Source organism: Theobroma cacao, chromosome 5 (genome assembly GCF_000208745.1).
Source record: "Theobroma cacao cultivar B97-61/B2 chromosome 5, Criollo_cocoa_genome_V2, whole genome shotgun sequence".
NCBI classification, from domain to species: Eukaryota; Viridiplantae; Streptophyta; class Magnoliopsida; order Malvales; family Malvaceae; genus Theobroma; species Theobroma cacao.
The window spans coordinates 36,004,099-36,022,810 of record NC_030854.1 but is presented as its reverse complement, the minus strand read 5'-3'; the positions used below and the strand labels follow the sequence as shown (position 1 = coordinate 36,022,810).

At 34.6% G+C, this 18,712-nt stretch overlaps 3 protein-coding genes across 8 annotated transcripts in view; all 3 read left to right on the top strand.

Moving 5' to 3' along the window:
- LOC18600067 (casein kinase I) lies at nucleotides 187–6,203 on the top strand. 2 transcript variants are annotated; one of them, XM_018121908.1, is made up of 14 exons: nucleotides 187–664; nucleotides 752–792; nucleotides 1,554–1,623; nucleotides 1,750–1,898; nucleotides 1,990–2,085; nucleotides 2,881–2,951; nucleotides 3,381–3,442; nucleotides 3,541–3,604; nucleotides 3,708–3,792; nucleotides 3,909–4,035; nucleotides 4,677–4,750; nucleotides 4,828–4,891; nucleotides 5,199–5,332; nucleotides 5,553–6,203. In XM_018121908.1, the coding sequence occupies exons 1-14, from the start codon at nucleotides 589–591 to the stop codon at nucleotides 5,835–5,837; spliced, it is 1,398 nt and encodes a 465-aa protein (XP_017977397.1). In that variant the 5' UTR covers nucleotides 187–588; the 3' UTR covers nucleotides 5,838–6,203. The 2 variants fall into 2 exon arrangements, with proteins under 2 accessions (XP_017977397.1, XP_017977398.1); XM_018121909.1 differs by having other exon boundaries at nucleotides 324–664; nucleotides 1,554–1,628.
- Nucleotides 8,258–14,570, top strand: LOC18600066 (serine/threonine protein phosphatase 2A regulatory subunit B''beta). Of its 2 annotated transcripts, XM_007030334.2 has the most exons (13): nucleotides 8,258–8,407; nucleotides 9,048–9,290; nucleotides 9,427–9,532; nucleotides 9,614–9,713; nucleotides 10,057–10,162; nucleotides 10,265–10,355; nucleotides 11,293–11,434; nucleotides 11,629–11,776; nucleotides 11,969–12,078; nucleotides 12,631–12,787; nucleotides 13,190–13,315; nucleotides 13,434–13,584; nucleotides 13,886–14,570. In XM_007030334.2, the coding sequence occupies exons 1-12, from the start codon at nucleotides 8,258–8,260 to the stop codon at nucleotides 13,572–13,574; spliced, it is 1,620 nt and encodes a 539-aa protein (XP_007030396.1). In that variant the 3' UTR covers nucleotides 13,575–13,584; nucleotides 13,886–14,570. The 2 variants fall into 2 exon arrangements, with proteins under 2 accessions (XP_007030396.1, XP_017977495.1); XM_018122006.1 differs by having other exon boundaries at nucleotides 9,427–9,713.
- The window catches only part of LOC18600065 (diphthine--ammonia ligase), a 5,522-nt gene continuing 2,004 nt past the window's right edge, over nucleotides 15,195–18,712 (top strand). Inside the window, exons 1-9 of one of the 4 annotated variants that reach the window (XM_018122158.1) lie at nucleotides 15,195–15,514; nucleotides 15,743–15,814; nucleotides 16,101–16,180; nucleotides 16,728–16,953; nucleotides 17,043–17,075; nucleotides 17,248–17,330; nucleotides 17,441–17,513; nucleotides 17,718–18,063; nucleotides 18,197–18,528. In XM_018122158.1, coding sequence (XP_017977647.1) covers nucleotides 15,437–15,514; nucleotides 15,743–15,814; nucleotides 16,101–16,180; nucleotides 16,728–16,953; nucleotides 17,043–17,075; nucleotides 17,248–17,330; nucleotides 17,441–17,513; nucleotides 17,718–18,063; nucleotides 18,197–18,528 — 1,323 coding nt within the window. In that variant the 5' untranslated portion in view covers nucleotides 15,195–15,436. Of the gene's footprint in view, nucleotides 15,515–15,742; nucleotides 15,815–16,100; nucleotides 16,208–16,714; nucleotides 16,954–17,042; nucleotides 17,076–17,247; nucleotides 17,331–17,440; nucleotides 17,514–17,717; nucleotides 18,064–18,196; nucleotides 18,529–18,712 lie in introns of those variants that run through there. The other 3 variants (XM_018122159.1, XM_018122160.1, XM_018122161.1) reach the window with 3 other exon arrangements.

Genomic DNA, 18,712 nt, shown 5'->3' with positions numbered 1-18,712 from the left:
CACGTAATTAAAAAACTGATTTTTTTTAATTTTTTCATAAAAAAAATTTAAAGTATTATGCACATGTTGTTCACGTGCCTTGCTCGAGCCGTCTTCTTGACCGTGCACGAAGCAAAGGCAATAAGAGAGAGAGAGAGAGAGAGAGAGAAAGGAGAAGAGAAATCACAAGAAAAAAAAAAAAGAAAAGAAAAGGAAAAAGTTCCGTTGTTTTAAGGGAAAAAAAAAAAGGAAAGAACTTATTTTTCCTTCAAACTCCAAAAGAAATCAGAGAAACAGAGAAAACAGATATATTCCTCTTCTTCTTCTTCTTTTTATTCAAATCTTCCATTTTCTTTCCTTCTCTGTCTCTCACTTTTTCCCGCCATCTTTTCCTCTGTTCATTTGATAATCTTCTTGTTTTTATTCTTTTTATTGGATTTTTTCCACGAAAACTTTCCACCATTTTTTAGTTTTACCTTTTAATCAGCAATGCGGCTCATCGATCCAATAATTTCCGTCTTTTGTATCTCCCTTTCCGAGCTCCTCTGATTGTAAATTTTCATTTTAATTTTTTTATTAATTTTGGTCTAATAATCAATAAAATTGATAATGGATCATATTGTCGGTGGGAAATTCAAAATGGGTCGAAAGATCGGAGCTGGATCTTTCGGCGAGCTCTTCCTTGGTAATCTCTCTCTCTCTCTCTCTTTATTTGTACCTTTTTAAATCAAAGTAATTAATCTGATTTAATGTGGTAATTATTTTTTTATAGGGGTCAATATACAGACTGGGGAAGAAGTTGCTGTAAAGATGGTATGAGCCTTAATTTTTGGAATAAATAGTTTGGTACATGTTGGTTAGTTTAATTTTTGTTAGTGATTTGCTGATTTTAGATATCGGTATATGATCACCGGATATAAGAAACTTTTATAGGGATTAGTTTTTCATTTTTTATCTCTGAATTAAGGTTAATTATGCCGTGCTTGTTGTATTTGGCGATGTCAATGCAATCGGTTGGCGTTTTATATATTTTCTATGTGGAAATATGAGTTTATTTAAGTTATTATGAGAATGTGTGCTAATTTTTCAATAGATTTAGTTATTGAGGAAGTTGTGATTCGAAGAGATTTGTTAGATTAGAACATGCTGTTAATGATGATAAGGTTTTGAGTTTGCTACTAGATTGGATGGAATGGATGCTAAAAGATGAGTTAGAGGCTTTGGAAAATGCTGATGAGAATAGAGATGTGGACTAAAAGATATATTAATTTTTGGGGCAGGGGCTTTTGGGGGCACTTTTGCAAGTTTTTTGACTCTTTAAAGCAGTCGAAGCATTATCTCTGTTGAAGTTGGACATGTATGATAGAAAAATTTTGATATCTTTGAAAAGGGACTATACTGAGATTTTTTGCATTATAGAAGTATGTTAGATCTTGCGACAATATCATGCATTTTAGTATGAAAATCACCAATCCTGAAATGTTATGAGAAGTAAATTTTGAATGTTTCTACTGATTCCCTACCTTAATCTATTTGGTTTTTGACCACCTGGGTTTTTTTCCCCACAACTTCAGGAACCTGTGAAGACCAAGCACCCTCAGCTTCACTATGAGTCAAAATTGTACATGCTTCTTCAGGGTGGAAGTAAGGTTTTATTTATTTTGCTCTGCTGGTAATTTATTATAATTAGTGAATTGTGAAGAAAGGACCTTAATATGAAACACATGAGCTAAAGTTCATTGTTTGTTTTGTTTATTGTTTTTGATGAAGCGGGGGTTCCCCACCTCAAGTGGTTTGGAGTTGAAGGTGACTACAATATTATGGTTATTGAGCTTCTAGGGCCAAGCCTTGAGGACTTGTTCAACTACTGCAATCGAAAGCTCTCTTTGAAGACAGTGTTAATGCTCGCTGATCAGTTAGTATGTTTACCTGTCTCACTGAAGAACTTTGTTTTGCTGCCTATGTTAGCATCACATGTGATGAGTTCTCTTATTGCTGTTAACCCTTTAGATCAACAGAGTTGAATTTATGCACTCAAGGGGATTTCTTCATCGTGATATAAAGCCTGACAACTTTCTAATGGGTTTGGGACGAAAAGCCAATCAGGTATATGAGCTAATGTGATGCTTTCACTCTCTAGTTATGTGGTGGAGTGTACTCCTTTGAACATCGTCTTGCTTCATGATTGGTGACAATAGAGAAAGGTGGAAATCATTAAAGTGAAATTTTGTTACTTTTAATCTTGTTAATACATATATGTGTTGCTTAAGATATCATATTAATTTTTCTCATCACTTAAAAGACTTCATAGTCATATTCTTAGCAGTTAATAGTTTCATATTACAATAAGAGAGTTTAAAAAAGAAAATTACTGTGTTTTCAGAGTAAAAGCTAATTTTCTGTTGTGTACACTGTGAGCTGCAAGATCTTGTATTGTTGATGCATCAATGGGATTTCGTCTTGAAGCTTTCTCATAAGCATTTTTGCATCTTAAATATGATGCAATTATTTAATTTGATAAAGGGTGAAATTAACAAACTGAAAGAACATGTATCACTTTTTTCGTGTCTAGTGGGGAATTAAAATTTTATCCTGATATCCTCTTATAGGATTTTAGAATGGCCTTTCCTTGAGTTTAGCTTTATTTAAGTATTTCATGTCTATGCTATATGTCAGTTACCAATTGCATATTGAAGTTTGTTTCCATTTTTTTTGCCAGTATCAATAGTTGATAACTTGGAGATTGCCATACTGGTAAATTCCCAAAAGTTATTGCAGCTGTAGTTGCTGAGTATGCGAAATGCCATTACTAAAAGCCTCAAATCTTGATATGGTGACTGAGATGGTTGCTTTGATTACTTTATGGATTTGCTACTAACCATCTCATGGATTATGTAACAGGTGTATATTATTGATTATGGCCTTGCTAAAAAGTTTAGGGATCTTCAAACTCACAAACACATACCCTATAGGTATGCATTTGCCATTTGTTTTGTATCCCAAATAGTGGCACAATGAGCTAAGGTTTTCGGCTGTTCTATTTATTTTGTATTTTTATCAGTTGTATGTAAAATGTTTTTTATCTGAGAGATAGATATTTGTAAACTAATTGCTTACAATTGGTGACTCTCCTTGAGCATGATAACATCTAGCTAAACAAGCTGGAGAGGCGAGTCACCCATGTATTTTGAAAGTTCTTGAACAGTTGTGGTATTTGACCTGATTTTGCTTACGTTGTTTGTTGTTCTATTGCTTTTGTGCTAATATAATATGTGTTGAAAGTTATCACATTTTTGGCAGGCATCTAGGATTAGTTTCAATGGTTTAATTGAGTGGTTGTTTAACTACTTAGTCTTCATGTTCAATTTGTTTCAACTTCTGTGAATTTGATATCTTCACAGAGAAAACAAGAATCTTACGGGCACAGCTCGATATGCAAGCGTTAACACTCACCTTGGAGTTGGTGGGTAAAGTGCCACATTAGTTATTCATTGTTTCTGCTTATGCATGTTAGACATGATGTGCATTGTGTAATCTAATTGTTGCTCGATTCATGTACAGAACAAAGCCGAAGAGATGATTTGGAATCACTGGGTTATGTGCTCATGTATTTTTTACGAGGAAGGTTATAACGTTATAAGCACTATTCTTTGTGCATTCCAAGTTGTTGATGTGAAAAATATTTCTTATTGGTCATGTTCTTTAAATTTATGTTTTGCTGGCATCAGCCTTCCCTGGCAGGGCCTGAAGGCAGGGACGAAAAAACAGAAGTATGATAAAATCAGTGAAAAGAAGATGCTAACTCCTGTTGAGGTATTTTAAATTTCAATCGAATTCTGAATATGAAATGCAAGGCTGGTGCCCTCACCTTGTCATTACACTTCACTTATTTATAACTAATTACACAAATGTGCAAATCCTTCCTTCAGGTACTCTGCAAGTCACATCCATCGGAGTTCATATCATACTTTCATTATTGTCGATCATTACGCTTCGAAGACAAGCCAGATTACTCATACTTGAAGAGGCTTTTCCGAGACTTATTTATTCGAGAAGGTCAGAGCCAAAGACTGTAGTTTCCTATTTAAATACTTTTATAATATCTTAGTTTATGGTGGAAGTTAGGAGTTGTTTGTATCCTTTGTAATGCCCATAATGTGTGGGTCTCAACAAGAATGACCATGATGCATATAAAATTTTGTGCATATAGTGGAAGCAATTGGAAGGTGGGTTGCTTTCTGGCATCTTGATGACATAGCTTTCTAGTTTCTTCTGGTCATGTATAGAGTCATTTAATTGTATCACAAACTTTGCATAGATTGGTGGATGATGTGCAATAATTTCTTGTACCTATATATCAGTATGTAAGTCATACACCTTGAAAATGAACAGGGATTTAAATACCAACTGTACCGGACTTAACAGGTAAGACAGGATGTGTCTTAACTCCTGTCAAGATGCATTTGAAATGTGTGGTGAACACAATTTGTTACAATAATATGGATAAACATGTGTGAGAGCTCATTCTGTTGCTAGCTGAACTTAGCTTTCCTACTTTCAAGATGTTGTCATTTTTTGGAAAGCATGATAAGATTACTTGCCAATAAAATCATGAGACAACATTGTTTGAAAATTTTTCTTTGAAGGCTGGTAAAGTGTTTAGTGCCTTTTGATTCTCAAGGTGGTTTTGTTGGCAGGATATCAGTTTGACTATGTATTTGACTGGACCATACTCAAGTATCCCCAGCTCACTGGTAGCTCTAGACAACGGGTCAGTGTTTGTAAATCTTGTGCTTTACTTCTCTCCTATCACAGATTATTCTTACTTTCTTTCTTGTGTCTTTTCAGCCGTCAGGTGGAAAAGCTGCTTTAAATGCTGGACCATCTGCTGAAAGAACAGAGAAGCCATCAGGTGTGCTCTGTTATCCAGAGAGGGTGTAGGGAGGGGGATCCAGTTTTGTGTAACTAAAATGTTTGGACTGCCAAGGATGTATTTGAATTACTTGATTTTTGTTGTTTTCCAGACTTCCTACTTCTAAATACAATTCCCAATTTGCAATTATGATGCTTGAGGCTTGGATACTTAACATAGCCTTTCTGTGGCAGGGTGATTTAGGAAGTTTCTTGGTTGTTACTTTGTGGAAGCAAAAAATTCTTTACCCTTCTTGTTAAGTGAATCCTAATGCTTTTCCTCCTTTTCCCTTACATATTTTGACTAGTGGGACGAGAAATTCGCGATAGATTTTCAGGTGCTGTTGAGGTATTTACTAGGAAAAATGCTTCAGGTAGTGGACATCTCAGTGATCATTCAAAGCAGAAGGTATCAGAGAGGGCATCACCATCAAAGGATGTGGTAGGCATTGACTGCCATAAATTTTGTTGCATTTACTTTCAGTTATTGTCTCTTGGCCCGTTTCCTATATGAATCTGGATCTACTGTATGCAATTCCTTGAATAAATTTTGATGCATCCATGTCTTTGAATATATGATGCATGTAGAGTTCAAATCAGTGCTCTAGATTTCATCTTTTATTTTGAGGGCTATTTATGAATTTCTCTCAATTTTTTTCCAGGACAATGATTCTGGAAGGGGGCAAACTTCTTCCACCCGCCCTAGCAGCTTGTCCAAGAGGGCGGTTGCCTCGAGCAGCAGGCCAGCCTCTTCTGTGGGGCCCAGTGATAGTCGATCAAGTTGGCTTCTTTCAGGTAGTAGTCGCCTCTCCACCAGCCAGAGACTCCATTCTGGGTCTGAGCACAAATCGTCTCTCTCCCGAGCTACAACCTCAAAAGGTATCCGTGAAGATCAGAACAAAAGCTCTGATCACCATTCGAGAGTCACAGATAAGAGGAAGGGGTGAATGTTTCATTTGGTAAGAGATGGTGCTTCTTTTGGTGTAAACCTCACATTCCCATTTCAGTCAAAACGTACTTCTTACACGCATTAATGGGTCTCGTCACACCTAAATTCCACATTTTTCGATGGAAATATATGCAATTGTCTTACTTGTCATCATGCTATGTTGTTGTAGAGTCATGAAGAGGAGGATACTAAGATTTGGGATCCAGGCCTTTTTATTTTTTTCAAAAGAAAAAAAAAAGGTTCCTTCCCAATTTGTTAATATTTATTCAAAGTAAAGCTGTACTTGCTGATTGCTCCTGTTCTTCATTCCAACTTGTCCAAACAGATTTATTCCTTTTTATTCTTTGAATTAGTTGCTTTTCTATGATGCAATCAGCAAATGTAATTTGATTTGCTCCTATAGTTTTCTTTTTCTCTCTTGCTAATTTTAAGGAAATGAGAACCATTTAGGGCTAAGCTATCCCCCTTTTATCTTGGGTGTTTACGTGCGTCACATCCGAAAAGAAAAGATTACCCCTTTTATCACATGGATACTCTAATCTAATTTGCTTAGAGGATCCAATCTTTGCATGTTTTAAGAATTGGGAATTGGTAGCTTAATGGCTTGTGAATAGGGTGAGAACAGGGTGAACTGGGAAACAATCCTACTTTTATCCAATAGATCTGGTATGTTCTTTCCATTTTTGTCTCGGTTTCCTTCACAGATATGTTAGGTACTCCGCTTCTTGTACCTAATTCCTTTCAAATAATAATAAAAAAAAATCCTTCTTTATATTTCCTTTTTTTATAAGAATAAAGGAATTGCATGGTGATCATTTTGTTAGGTTACCAATAATTTGCTTATACCAATTTGACAATGGGGGGGTAGATAGCCCAAAAAGAAGGTGGCATTGAATTTGGTCTAAAGGATGAAAAATATGATGCACCCATGATTGCATTAAATATCCCAACTTCACTGTTTTGTTATCTTTTTCTCTTGCGATGATTGCGTATGCATCCTACTCTTTATCCTCCTATGTATCTCAATCACATAAAGCTGCACCCACATTACACTTCACCTCCCATTTTATGCCACTATTAATTTAATGATTTTCCTTAAAAATAATAAATTGAAATAAAAAGATTAATCGTTCTAATATTGGATTCAACGATAAATATATTAATATTTCTATAAAGGGTAGTTATGAATTTTTAATTCTTTTAAAAAAAGAATGAAATTCTTAAATTAAGAAAAATATAATTTGGTTAAAATGAGAGAAAATAACTAATGTATATTTTGGTATGATTGGATAACTCTTTATCCTCTTATGTATGTCAATTACATAATGTAACACCAATTATAATAATTTAATGATTTTCTTAAGAAGCAATAAATTAAAATAAAAATATTAACAATATTTGATTCAACGATAAATATTTTATAAAAAGATTAGATGCGAATCTCATTAATATATGATCTAACGGTTATATATGAGCTAACGGTTAATATTCCATAAAGAAACAATTCGAATCTTTTATTTCTAAAAAAGATCAAAAAGATTGAAAAGAGTATTATATATCAAATGCAAAATAATATTAACTCTTTGCAAAATACTATTTTCCAATATATCCACCGAATTTGAAAAGACTTGAGAGAAACGTTATTCAAGTCTATGACTTTCCAACGCATTTGAAATTGGTTTATGGCCCAAATCTTTCGAGTCTTTGACTTTCTTTACCTATCTAATAATATATTATATATAAAAAATAAAGTTCAATCTAAAAAAAAAGCCAAAAAAGAAAAACAAAATAGTGTAAACATTACTCACGCTCTTAGCACGTGACGAAGACCGAAATATAATTACCTTCAACCCCCCTTGCCTACATGGCCACGTGGATCCGTTTAGCTATTTTTCACACACAAAAAAAAATCACTAAATTATTTTTCCTTTAAGAAGAAAAAAGGGCTCTCTTTCTCTCTCTCTCTCTCTCTCTCTTTTTTCTCAAATGCTACTCAAATCTCTGCAATTTCTTAGCTAATCTCCCTCTTGAATCGCATCGATCTCCCCTCCTTCCACCCTCCTCTGTCTCTCAATAAAGAAAATTAATCTCTCACTTTCCTTCACTTTCTCTCCTCCCAATCACTCTTTTGCTAACGCGCTAAAAAGGAAAAACAAAAAATAAGAATATTTTGTCTAACTCCGTTTCCTGATTCCATGAAGATCTAGAGTTTCCAATGCTTTCTTAGCTCCAAATCGGAGTTTCTCATTCACATTTTCCAATTGATTATTAAAAATGAATTTCTGAGCTTAAATCTTCTTCTTCTTCTTCTTCTTGTTGTTTTTTTTTTTTAATTTAATTTGTGGAAGCTGAGTTTTATTTTGATCTGTGCGGAAACTTTGTTTGAGGTCTGTTTGGTTATGTGAAGAAAAGAAAAAAATGGAGGCAGTTGTTGTCGGAGATGTGGCGTGTTTGGACGCGGAGCTATTGCAGCTCCAGGAGATGTCTCCATTAGCTCTCAAATCCAATCCTGAATTCACTCAAAAGCTTTTCGAACAGTGGCTTTCGCTTCCTGATACTAACAAGCTGGTACTTCGCGTTTTTTTGATTTCGAATCTTCACGCGGTGTTTGATTTGTTTTGTTTTGTTTTCGGTTACTTGAATTGAAAATGATTGCGTTGAGTTGCCATTACATTGTTTTAATCAGTCCATTGCTTGGTTAATTTGATAGGATAATTTAAAAAAAAAAATAGAAAGAAGTAATTTATTTTTATGATAATTGAAGTATGTTTGATGCGGCATTATTTTCATTTTATTATATGTTTTAATTTGTTCATTATGTATATATGTATGCAAATTTCGTATTAACAAAGGAATTAAGGTATGTTAATGGATTAAATCAATGCTAAAGGGATGTTGTGACTTTCAATTGTTGATTTTCTAGATGTCTTTATCAAGTGGTATTATCCCATATTGATTAAGTTTTGAGTTTACTCTTGACCAAATTGGTTTTAGGTTGGAGACTTAACGGTCTACACAATATCCCAGATTAATTTTTGCCTAGTCTCAAATAATGATAAAACGAATATTGTTTTGTATTTAAATATGGAAATTTTCCTCCTTAGTGACTTTAAAGCAGAACATATTGAATTCATATAAAATTTTTTAAATATTCCTCTGAACCTATGAGTGGAGGTGCACTGTTGTTTAACTCTTGTTGCTTTGCTAGGTGACATCATTGGTTAATGATGCAAAGGCTGGTAATCCCTTAAACGTTCATGGAAATACCTCCAGTGGAAGTACTGCCACGAGCAATTCTTTACCTTCCATGTTTCCTGCTGGCAGTGCACCTCCCCTTTCACCAAGAAGTACATCTGGTTCCCCTCGTATAACAAAACAAAGGGTTGGTCCTTCAAACTTGGGTTCTCCACTGAAAGTAGTTAGTGAGCCCATGAAAGAGTTGATACCTCAGGTTTGGGTCCTGGTTAATTAATATGCTATTTTTCTTTCTCCATTGCTGTTCTTGGTTGTGTTTTATCTGCTATGTTTAGCTTTCTACTCTGAAGATGGTGATCACTTGTAATGTTGGTACTTGAAAATGCCTCCAGTTTTACTTTAAAAATGGTCGTCCACCTCCAAATGAGCTTAAAGAACAATGCATGTTTCGAATCAGTCAGTTTTTCTATGGCCACCCAGATGGGCTGCAGCTGCATGGTAAGATACATGTAAGCATTGCTTTAATAGATGTTTCTGGAACTCTTCTGATATTTGTGTTTTACTGTCTATATGTATCAGAGTTCAAACTAGTGACTAAGGAAATTTGCAAGCTGCCATCATTTTTCTCCCCATCACTTTTCAGAAAAATTGATGTTAATAGCACTGGTTTGATTACAAGGTATACTCTCTTGTTCATGGAAGTGGAACAGCTATACTTTTATCTTAGATCCATCTTATCCTTTGAAACTGCTAGGATTATGGCCATTCTTTATTTGAAAATAAAAAAAAAAATTATATTTTGATTCTTTTTCTGTGGTGAGGTGCTCTCCATGCTGGACCTAGTCGGAGAAGTATGTGTTGTAAATTTAAATTGCTACTGATGGTGAAAACAGATGAAAATATTATTGTAGAATCTGACTCCTACTCAGTTACTTCTCCCTGTAATTGCTTTTCAGCTGTGACATCATTTAGTTCATTTCATATTGTAGCTTTTACTGAGCTTTCCTCTTATCTACTTGTAGAGATGCATTTATTGATTATTGGGTCAATGGCAACATGTTGACGATGGATATAGCTACCCAAATATATACAATATTAAAGCAACCAGATCTCACATACCTCACTCAGGTCTTTATACGTTTTTGAGAACTTAAATCAATTGCAATATTGGTTGATAGTCTAATAGTCTATGTTTAAACTTAATTTCTTCTATACTTTCCAATTTGACAGGACGACTTCAAACCTGTTCTTCGAGAACTATTGGCAACACATCCAGGGTTGGAGTTCTTACAGAGTACACCTGAGTTTCAGGAAAGATATGGTTCGTTTTCATCGGTTTGATACTTTTTGGCAGTTTTTTCATTTCAATGTGATTTTGAGATGCAAGACTTTTTTACTTTCTGATATTTCCCCCTCCTTTTACAATATCTAAGGCATTTGAATGCTTATAATGAGTTGTTGCCAAACTGATTCTGTCATTAAATGCTGGAACTACTAAGATCTGAACTTGCAAATCCTGTAAATGCATTTATTTTCATGTGATTTTCTATGAGTGCAGTTCACTCTGTTTCTTTGATGAAGTAGTTCTGTCTCTAATGTGTTTAATAATGTATAATACTATGTTAATAATTATTAATAAAATGACAGTAGCATGTTAATTAGGAAGAAACCCAAGCCTACTCTTTGATCAGAAAGTTATGAAATTTACACATCTCTTGGACATAAAAAAAGGTGCATAGAAAACAGAATTTGCATTCTTGTTTAGTTTGTTGGTTGTCTTTAGTAAGAATGATGGCAATATAGCTCTCATTTTGGTCTTTGGTTTCAATCGGTTGGCTTCCTTTTTCTAAAATGCCTGTTTCTAAGATGATGAATTCACACAAGAAATTCTTATAAACAGACCTATCTTTTTAATTTGATGTGCACATAATCTTATGTTCTTTTTAAATTAGAATGACTGATTGTTGACATATTGAATGAGAGGTTGCAATAGGACCATATTATAATTGTGTGACAGAAAATGAAACTCAAATATCCTACCAATTCATGCATTACAGCTTATTGGATATTTGCCTTAACATGTACAGGATCCTTTCCCATTCAATATGATGTTTACCATTGCTCACACAGTTAGCATAAACTACTACCTCTGTGTTTTTCAATTGTTTGCAAGTCGTGGTTGTCCCAAGTGCTGCAGAATATGCCATTCATTTTTATTGATGTTGCTTGTTAACATAACTTTTGTTGCACATGGCCAGCTGAAACGGTAATATATAGAATATATTACTACATAAATAGATCTGGGAATGGTCACCTCACTCTTAGGGAGTTGAAACGTGGAAACTTGATTGATGCCATGCTACATGCTGATGAGGAAGAGGACATTAACAAAGTTTTGAGGTAGAGACTTGGCTTGAATCTCCTTGAATGCATACACTAGGAAACGGATTTTTATTTTGCTTTCAAATTCCAAAAAATATGAATAAATTTGTATAATTGCTTTGATACATGGTTAATACATTGTGTCTGATGCCTATTGTTTCGACATTCAAACTTTTCTTCTCCTTTTTGAAAAAATATCACCACATATACAGGTACTTTTCATATGAACATTTTTACGTGATATACTGCAAGTTTTGGGAGCTGGATACAGATCATGATTTCTTGATTGACAAGGAGAACCTTATCCGATATGGTAACCATGCGCTTACCTACCAGATTGTCAATAGAATATTTTCTCAGGTTTGTCCAAATCTAATAATATTTTTGTTCCTTGGTCCAAACCTCATTCTACCTGCAAAAGGAGGTTTTTTGTTTAATTGAACTGTCTATTTTAGATCACTTTCCTCTTCTATAACTTTTTCTGTTTCATTGATTGATATTTATTTTTAAATTTTGATTTTTCACTCATGTTATGCTTTCAAATCATCATAGGTTCCAAGAAAGTTTACCAGTAAGGTTGAAGGAAAGATGGGGTATGAAGATTTTGTCTATTTTATCCTAGCAGAGGAGGACAAGCCATCTGAGCCTAGTCTTGAGTATTGGTATATTTTGTGCTCTTTCTCTGTAGACTCAAGGGTATTGTGGATTTTGTGCACTGATTACAGAGTTTGAAGCTCACCTCGTTAATGTTGAAGTAAATATACCTTTTTTTTTTTTTTCATATGAACTGACTTTTATAAAAAGTCCTTCAACAATATCTAAAAGTAGGTTTTTCTTTTTCCTTCCCACTTTTCACCTAAAATTTCAGAAAGACTAGTCTGAAGCTACTGATTGGAATTAGTCTTAATCAACCAAATTTAACTAAGCAAACAAAGGATGCAAATGATTCATTTGTAGCTTTATGAATATTTCCCTTTAATATTTTTGGCCCTGCTGTCAGAGTGTGAGAAATAGCAGAGTGTTTTGAGGGGTGGAGCTTCTGAATGATCAATGGCATTGAGATTTGACTTATGAGTAATTTTTTATTCTTGGCTAGTGGTTTTTTTTTCTTCCCATTATTGTTTCTTGTGGAATACTTCGACATAGTTTGGCAGGGTGGGGAATTATGCCATTACTAGCTAGTAATTGGGGCATTATATTTCTTTCTTTTGTAGGTTCAAGTGTATAGATTTGGATGGTAATGGAGTTATCACACGTAATGAAATGCAATTCTTTTATGAGGAGCAGTTGCATCGAATGGAATGCATGGCCCAGGAGCCTGTGCTCTTTGAGGACATCTTATGTCAGATAATTGACATGATTAAACCAGAGGTTTGCCATTTTATCATTGTTCCCTTTCTGTATCCTTTCCTTTTTAGTACAGTGCATATGGGAGTGTGTTCACGGAAATGAATCAGAATACTCTTATCTTTGCTAAGTTCTGCTTGTAATTTCTAACTTAAAAGATTTATGCTGGTATCATTCAATTGTCTGTAAGGCAGATTTCTGGCAAATGTTGAGTTCATCGCTTTTCATGTTCCTCTTGAAGCATTCATGACTGCTTTACAATAGATCATTTAGTGAGATTAAGGCCCTGAGCCTGTGAACTGCCTTTTACCATATTCTGGGTTGGGCCCTTAGGAGCTGATTTTCCATTAAATTCTCCTTCCCGTACATTGCTAATGAAGATAGATTGTTTTACATTTTTGACAATTGAAATTTTCTTGTTTGCAGGATGAGAGCTATATCACATTGTGTGACCTGAAAGGTTCTAAACTTTCTGGAAGTGTTTTCAATATCCTTTTCAATCTTAACAAATTCATGGCCTTTGAAACTCGTGATCCATTCCTCATTCGTCAGGTAAACGTGATATGTCAGCTCTAATTTACTTGGTTAATATTACCTGTAGAAGGAACTGTGCACCATTGCACTTCTTCGCAAGTTTTGGATAACGGCCTTGTTTATGTCGGAACAACAGGAGCGTGAGAATCCTACATTGACAGAGTGGGATCGTTTTGCACATAGAGAATATATTAGGCTTTCAATGGAAGAAGATGTCGAAGATGCCTCTAATGGAAGTGCAGAAGTTTGGGATGAATCACTTGAGGCTCCCTTCTAAGCTGAATAGGGTAAGATTTTCCAGTTCATGTCCTGCTGTTTTTGTATTGTTCTGGCTTTTTGTGAAATAAAAAAGGTACTAGCTAATGCTGAAGACAGATTGCCTCAGCTGGGGCAGGGATGTCTTCAGGTCCTAGTAACAGATTGGGTGCTAGCTGTCTGCGAATGCTCAAGATTAAGAATTAAGCTAAAATGACAGCAAAGCATTTATAATCAATCAACCTGGAATTTCATGCAAACTCGACAACAAATTTCTGTGCACATCTTATATCTGACTTATTTTTTGCATGATCTTCATGTCGCTCATTACAGGTGCTCAGAGAAGAGCTCCACGCACTTCTTCTATGCTGGGCACCAGAAAGGGAATGTCAACCAAGGGAGTCGGGCCTTGAATGGGCGGTCGGATCTCATTGGAGGAAATTTTTGAGCTTGGCCTTGTGGGATGTACTCTTGATGCACAAGTCAGGATTTTGAGGCCTTTGCATGCATGATTTGACAAACAAATGATGAATCATGCAATTGGGGCCAGGCTTTATTTCTAAGCAATTGTCACATGGACGAGTAATTGCTGGGCGGTGATAATTGAAATCCAGGTTTAAAGAAGCTCAGAACATTTTACTATCCTTTCCATTCTTGAATTTAAGATACAATCTAAGTCCGTTTTTATTTTCCTCCCTTGGGTCCTAGTTGGTTCATTTAGTGATTTCATCAAGTATGGTTGGTTACTGGGTTGGCGTGTTAGCTCTCTATTTATGTAGCAATTTTGGTTTGGATCGTGGTCATTTAGCAATTGATTTTAGTTGTTTCCTCCTTCCCCCGCCCCTTTTTTTTTTTTCATTTCCATTTTGGGGTTTTTTTTTTTACCATTTAGTCATGTGTTATGAAGATAGATTAAGTAAAATGGTGTATTTATTTGTGAAATTCGAAATTGGTGTTGTAAGTTAATTGAATAAAGAGGTGGGAGTTACAATTGAAAGTGGTATTGGGAATTATTGAACTAAATGCCTCATGGGATATGTGTATATTGATCAAACAATTTTCCTGATCCTTTAACACCTCAAACAGGGCTATTGCTCAACCTAGTAAATTTAAAAAAGAGGCAGCATGCACTAAGATAATTTATAATTTTTTGTGCATATATATATATATATATATATTAGAGTGAAATTTAAATTTTATTTTTTAAAAAAGATTAATGTATTAATTAATAAGTTAAATGACCGGATGTATTTATATATATATATATATATAATTGGAGATATTTATTGACATATGATAGGGTCAACTTCGTGTACAAAACTAAAGGGCAAAAGGAAATTTCGTAGCAAGTTGATGAATCTAAATAGAAAAGAAGAATATATTTCAAAAGAAAAAAATCTGATAAGAGCCAAGTTTGATTGAAATCATTGTCTGATTGACAATGAAATCTAAAAATCACATTGTTGATGAAGCCAACTGAAGAAGGTTCCAATCTCCTTTTCTTTGTTAGACTTGTTTAACTCCACACCAGAAATAAATCCTCAAAATCAAACAATTTTGTCTTTTAGAAAATTTTAATAACTTTTATTTATGTCCTCTCATTAAATTTTAATTATTGCACGATAAAAGAGAGTTCAAAGTTCAAAAAGTAGGAAGGGAGGGGTGGAAAGTGAAGATTGCCCAGTCCAAACCGTTACCACTATAATAGTCCAAACTCAGAAGAGCTGTAAAGCAAGAAAAAACAAAGAAAAAAAAAAAGGAGTGTTAAACCCTAAGCCCTTCTTCCCCAAGCCACAAACTTCATCTCGAGAACACTAGACTCTTAACTCCTGGTATTTCATTTGCTAAGTTAAATCACTGCAGTTTGATTCTACGACGGAGACAATGAAGGTGGTGGCTTTAGTCAGCGGCGGCAAAGATAGCTGTTATGCAATGATGAAATGCATCCAATATGGCCACCAGGTTTTTTCTGTTTGTTTCCCGAGAAAATTAAAATAACAAAAAAAAAAAAAACCACCCAACAACGTTTTTAAGTGCTTTATACAAGCTCAAAGCTTTTTGGGAAATATGGTGTCTTAAAAGAAAAGGGTACTCAAAAGCAGTAATAGAATTTTTTTTTCTTAAAATTCTTTTTTTTTATTTAATGGTTTACAAAGAAGTTGACATTTTCTTATTGGTGTTTTGGTTTAGATTGTTGCTGTAGCTAATTTACTACCAGATGATGATTCAGTGGATGAGTTAGATAGCTACATGTATCAAACTGTAAGCCTCTGCTGAATTCCAATTCTTGTCTTTTGTTTTTCATTTTTCTTTTTATACATATTTTTATCACATGTCTATGCCATGTAAAAAAGGATTTTTTTTTAATTCAAATTATGAGATGCGCCATGGTTTTATATATTTCCGCTTGTATGAATGTGGTAACAATATCTTACTTGTTTCTTTGTTAAGTAAAAATTTTTCTTTTAATTCTTTTGGAACTAAGAGTTTACAAAATATGCATATGTACATGAATTCGACATGAATATTAAATGTCTTCTTTTTGCAGGTAGGGCACCAAATAATTGTAAGTTATGCAGAATGCATGGGAGTTCCATTGTTCCGAAGGCGAATACAAGGATCCACAAGGCAAGCCCTTTAAATGAGAATATTGTGGTAAAACCATTTATCTTATTTCAGGGAACTTATAATCCTCCATCTGTGTCACAATTATAAAAAAAAAAAAGAAGGAAAAGCTATCTTTGTTTGTCTTGTCACAATTACTTGGCTTGTCCTGTAATTTGGCCTTTTCCATATTTCTAGTTATGTGTTCCTTTTAAGTTTGTTTTAGCTGATATGAACTTGTAAACATTGTTATTAAGAACTTGGCAAGCTTCGCTATGTATCTCTTTGTTTGTGCATATCATGCAATTGCCAGATTGTACGTGATGCTGCTAGGCAAATCATATATTTCCTTTCACTGCTTAACAATCAGGGAAACGTCATGGAAAATGCATTTATAGTTCATTTTGTAAGTAGGCATATCGTGAAGAAATTTTTGTTATGTTTGGTAAAAGTAAGTTCTAGATAGCCTGCTTGTCAGATTAGTTGACTTTCAGCTGAGCATCTGCTCTTTCAACTTGGCAAATTTAAATTTTGCAAATTCTCATTCTGATTCTTTAGGTGACTATTGTAGGCATCAGAAACTTAGCTACCGAACAACACCAGGTGATGAAGTTGAAGATATGTTTATTTTGTTAAAGGAAGTTAAGAAACAGATACCTTCAATCACAGCAGTATCTTCCGGTGCAATTGCATCAGATTATCAAAGGCTAAGGGTGGAAAGTGTCTGTTCAAGGTTAGGGCTTGTTTCTCTGGCATATTTGTGGAAACAAGATCAATCATTGCTTCTCCAAGAAATGGTAACTTTTATTTTTTTTTTAAATGAATAGTAGTTAATCAGAATTCAGATCATTTGTCTGACATGTTATTATCTCTTTGTCCCTCTCAGATAACGAATGGCATTGTGGCTATCACAGTCAAGGTATGTAGTATTGTTAATTAATTCTTTTTTAATTATTTTTATAACATTTTTTAGATGTCTTTCTGCATGTTCTATATCGATTTATTTTTTTGTTATTTCTTTTATGAGATACTTCATCATATCTATTTTAATTGAAATATTGTGTATTCTATATTGAAATATTATGTCATAGGTTGCAGCCATGGGGTTGGACCCTGCAAAGCACTTGGGCAAAGAAATAGCATTCTTGAAACCTTATCTGCATAAACTGAAAGAGTATGTCAGTGCTTTTTTTGTACTCTCTCGCTCAGATGCATGATTTACCTTTTAATATTTCAAGTGTGGCTGCAAACTTAGATTTTTCCTTTTTAACTCCCTTTTGGCAGCTTGTATGGAATAAACGTATGTGGTGAGGGAGGGGAATATGAAACTTTGACTTTTGACTGCCCACTCTTCCATGTAAGCTTAACTGTTGACTAGTCTACTGGTGAAAATATTTGCCTTAGCACCTTCATTCCCGCCATTCTTTCTTTCATTTTAGTGGCTTAGGATATAACCGATAGTCATGTACTGAATAAAGGTAGATTTGCGTCCCAGTTGTATTTAGCAAATACTTTGCTCATTGTTTATTCATCATAACTTTTAACATTTAGAATTTTTCAGAATGCTCGAATCATGCTTGATGAATCCCAAGTTGTGCTGCACTCTTCAGATTCCATAGCTCCAGTTGGGGTGCTACATCCATTGAAATTTCACTTGGAAAGAAAGGCAAAGTCCAACTCAATAAGTGGTAATGACAAAAGCAATGATCTTTATCGGGAGAATATTAGTTCTGTATTTGAAGTGCAAGGAGAAAACCCACTAGAATGCAAAGCACCATGCGAGTCTGTTCCTGAAGCTAGTGACTTGGTTGAAGTTTCAAGTCATAGGCTTCACCTCTCTAAAACAGAAAAGGACGATACATTTTCTATTTGTTGCTGGTTGCAAGATCAATCAGAACCTTCTGCAGGTAAAAAAAAAAAGGATGCTTTTGAGACGTGCAGTAGCCATCTCATGCAATGTCTTCTTCCTTTCAATTTAACCAGTGTTTTCAGATACAACACTACAATTAATAACTGTTCTGGATTATTATTATTTGGTAGGTTTGCAGGAAGATTTGAAGCTGATCCTTAGGCAAATTGAGTTGCAACTTCAAGGATATGGTTTTGGTTGGGAGCATGTGCTCTATATCCATCTCTATATTTCTGATATGAATCAGTTCAATCTGGCAAATGAGACATATGTGAAATTTATTACCCAGGACAAGTGCCCTAACGGTGTTCCATCACGAAGTACTATTGAATTGCCTTTAATTCAAGCGGGTTTAGGTGGAGCATATATTGAAGTACTAGTGGCCAATGATCAGAGCAAAAGGGTTTTGCATGTTCAAAGTATTTCATGCTGGGCACCAAGTTGCATTGGACCATATAGCCAGGTATGTTAATCATGAGATTTACTTGGTCTCGATCAGTGAAGATCCCTTTTTTACATTTTTCTACTTTATATTTTTCAAAAGAATATTGAAATAAATTAGAGAAAGTGTCTGACAATTAAGCCACTTTTTCTTTTACTTTTTCCATTCGGTTTTTTTTTTTTGGTTTTTGGGCGGGTTGGGGGGG

Bases quoted from the DNA above. Each gene is read 5' to 3' on its own strand.
- LOC18600067 (XM_018121908.1), top strand. From the start codon at position 589: ATGGATCATATTGTCGGTGGGAAATTCAAAATGGGTCGAAAGATCGGA. The intron at 1,899-1,989 runs GTATGTTTACCT...TTAACCCTTTAG, and splicing joins TAATGCTCGCTGATCAGTTA to ATCAACAGAGTTGAATTTAT. The intron at 5,333-5,552 runs GTAGGCATTGAC...ATTTTTTTCCAG, and splicing joins CATCACCATCAAAGGATGTG to GACAATGATTCTGGAAGGGG.
- LOC18600066 (XM_018122006.1), top strand. From the start codon at position 8,258: ATGGAGGCAGTTGTTGTCGGAGATGTGGCGTGTTTGGACGCGGAGCTA. The intron at 11,435-11,628 runs GTAGAGACTTGG...CCACATATACAG, and splicing joins GACATTAACAAAGTTTTGAG to GTACTTTTCATATGAACATT. The intron at 11,777-11,968 runs GTTTGTCCAAAT...AAATCATCATAG, and splicing joins TCAATAGAATATTTTCTCAG to GTTCCAAGAAAGTTTACCAG.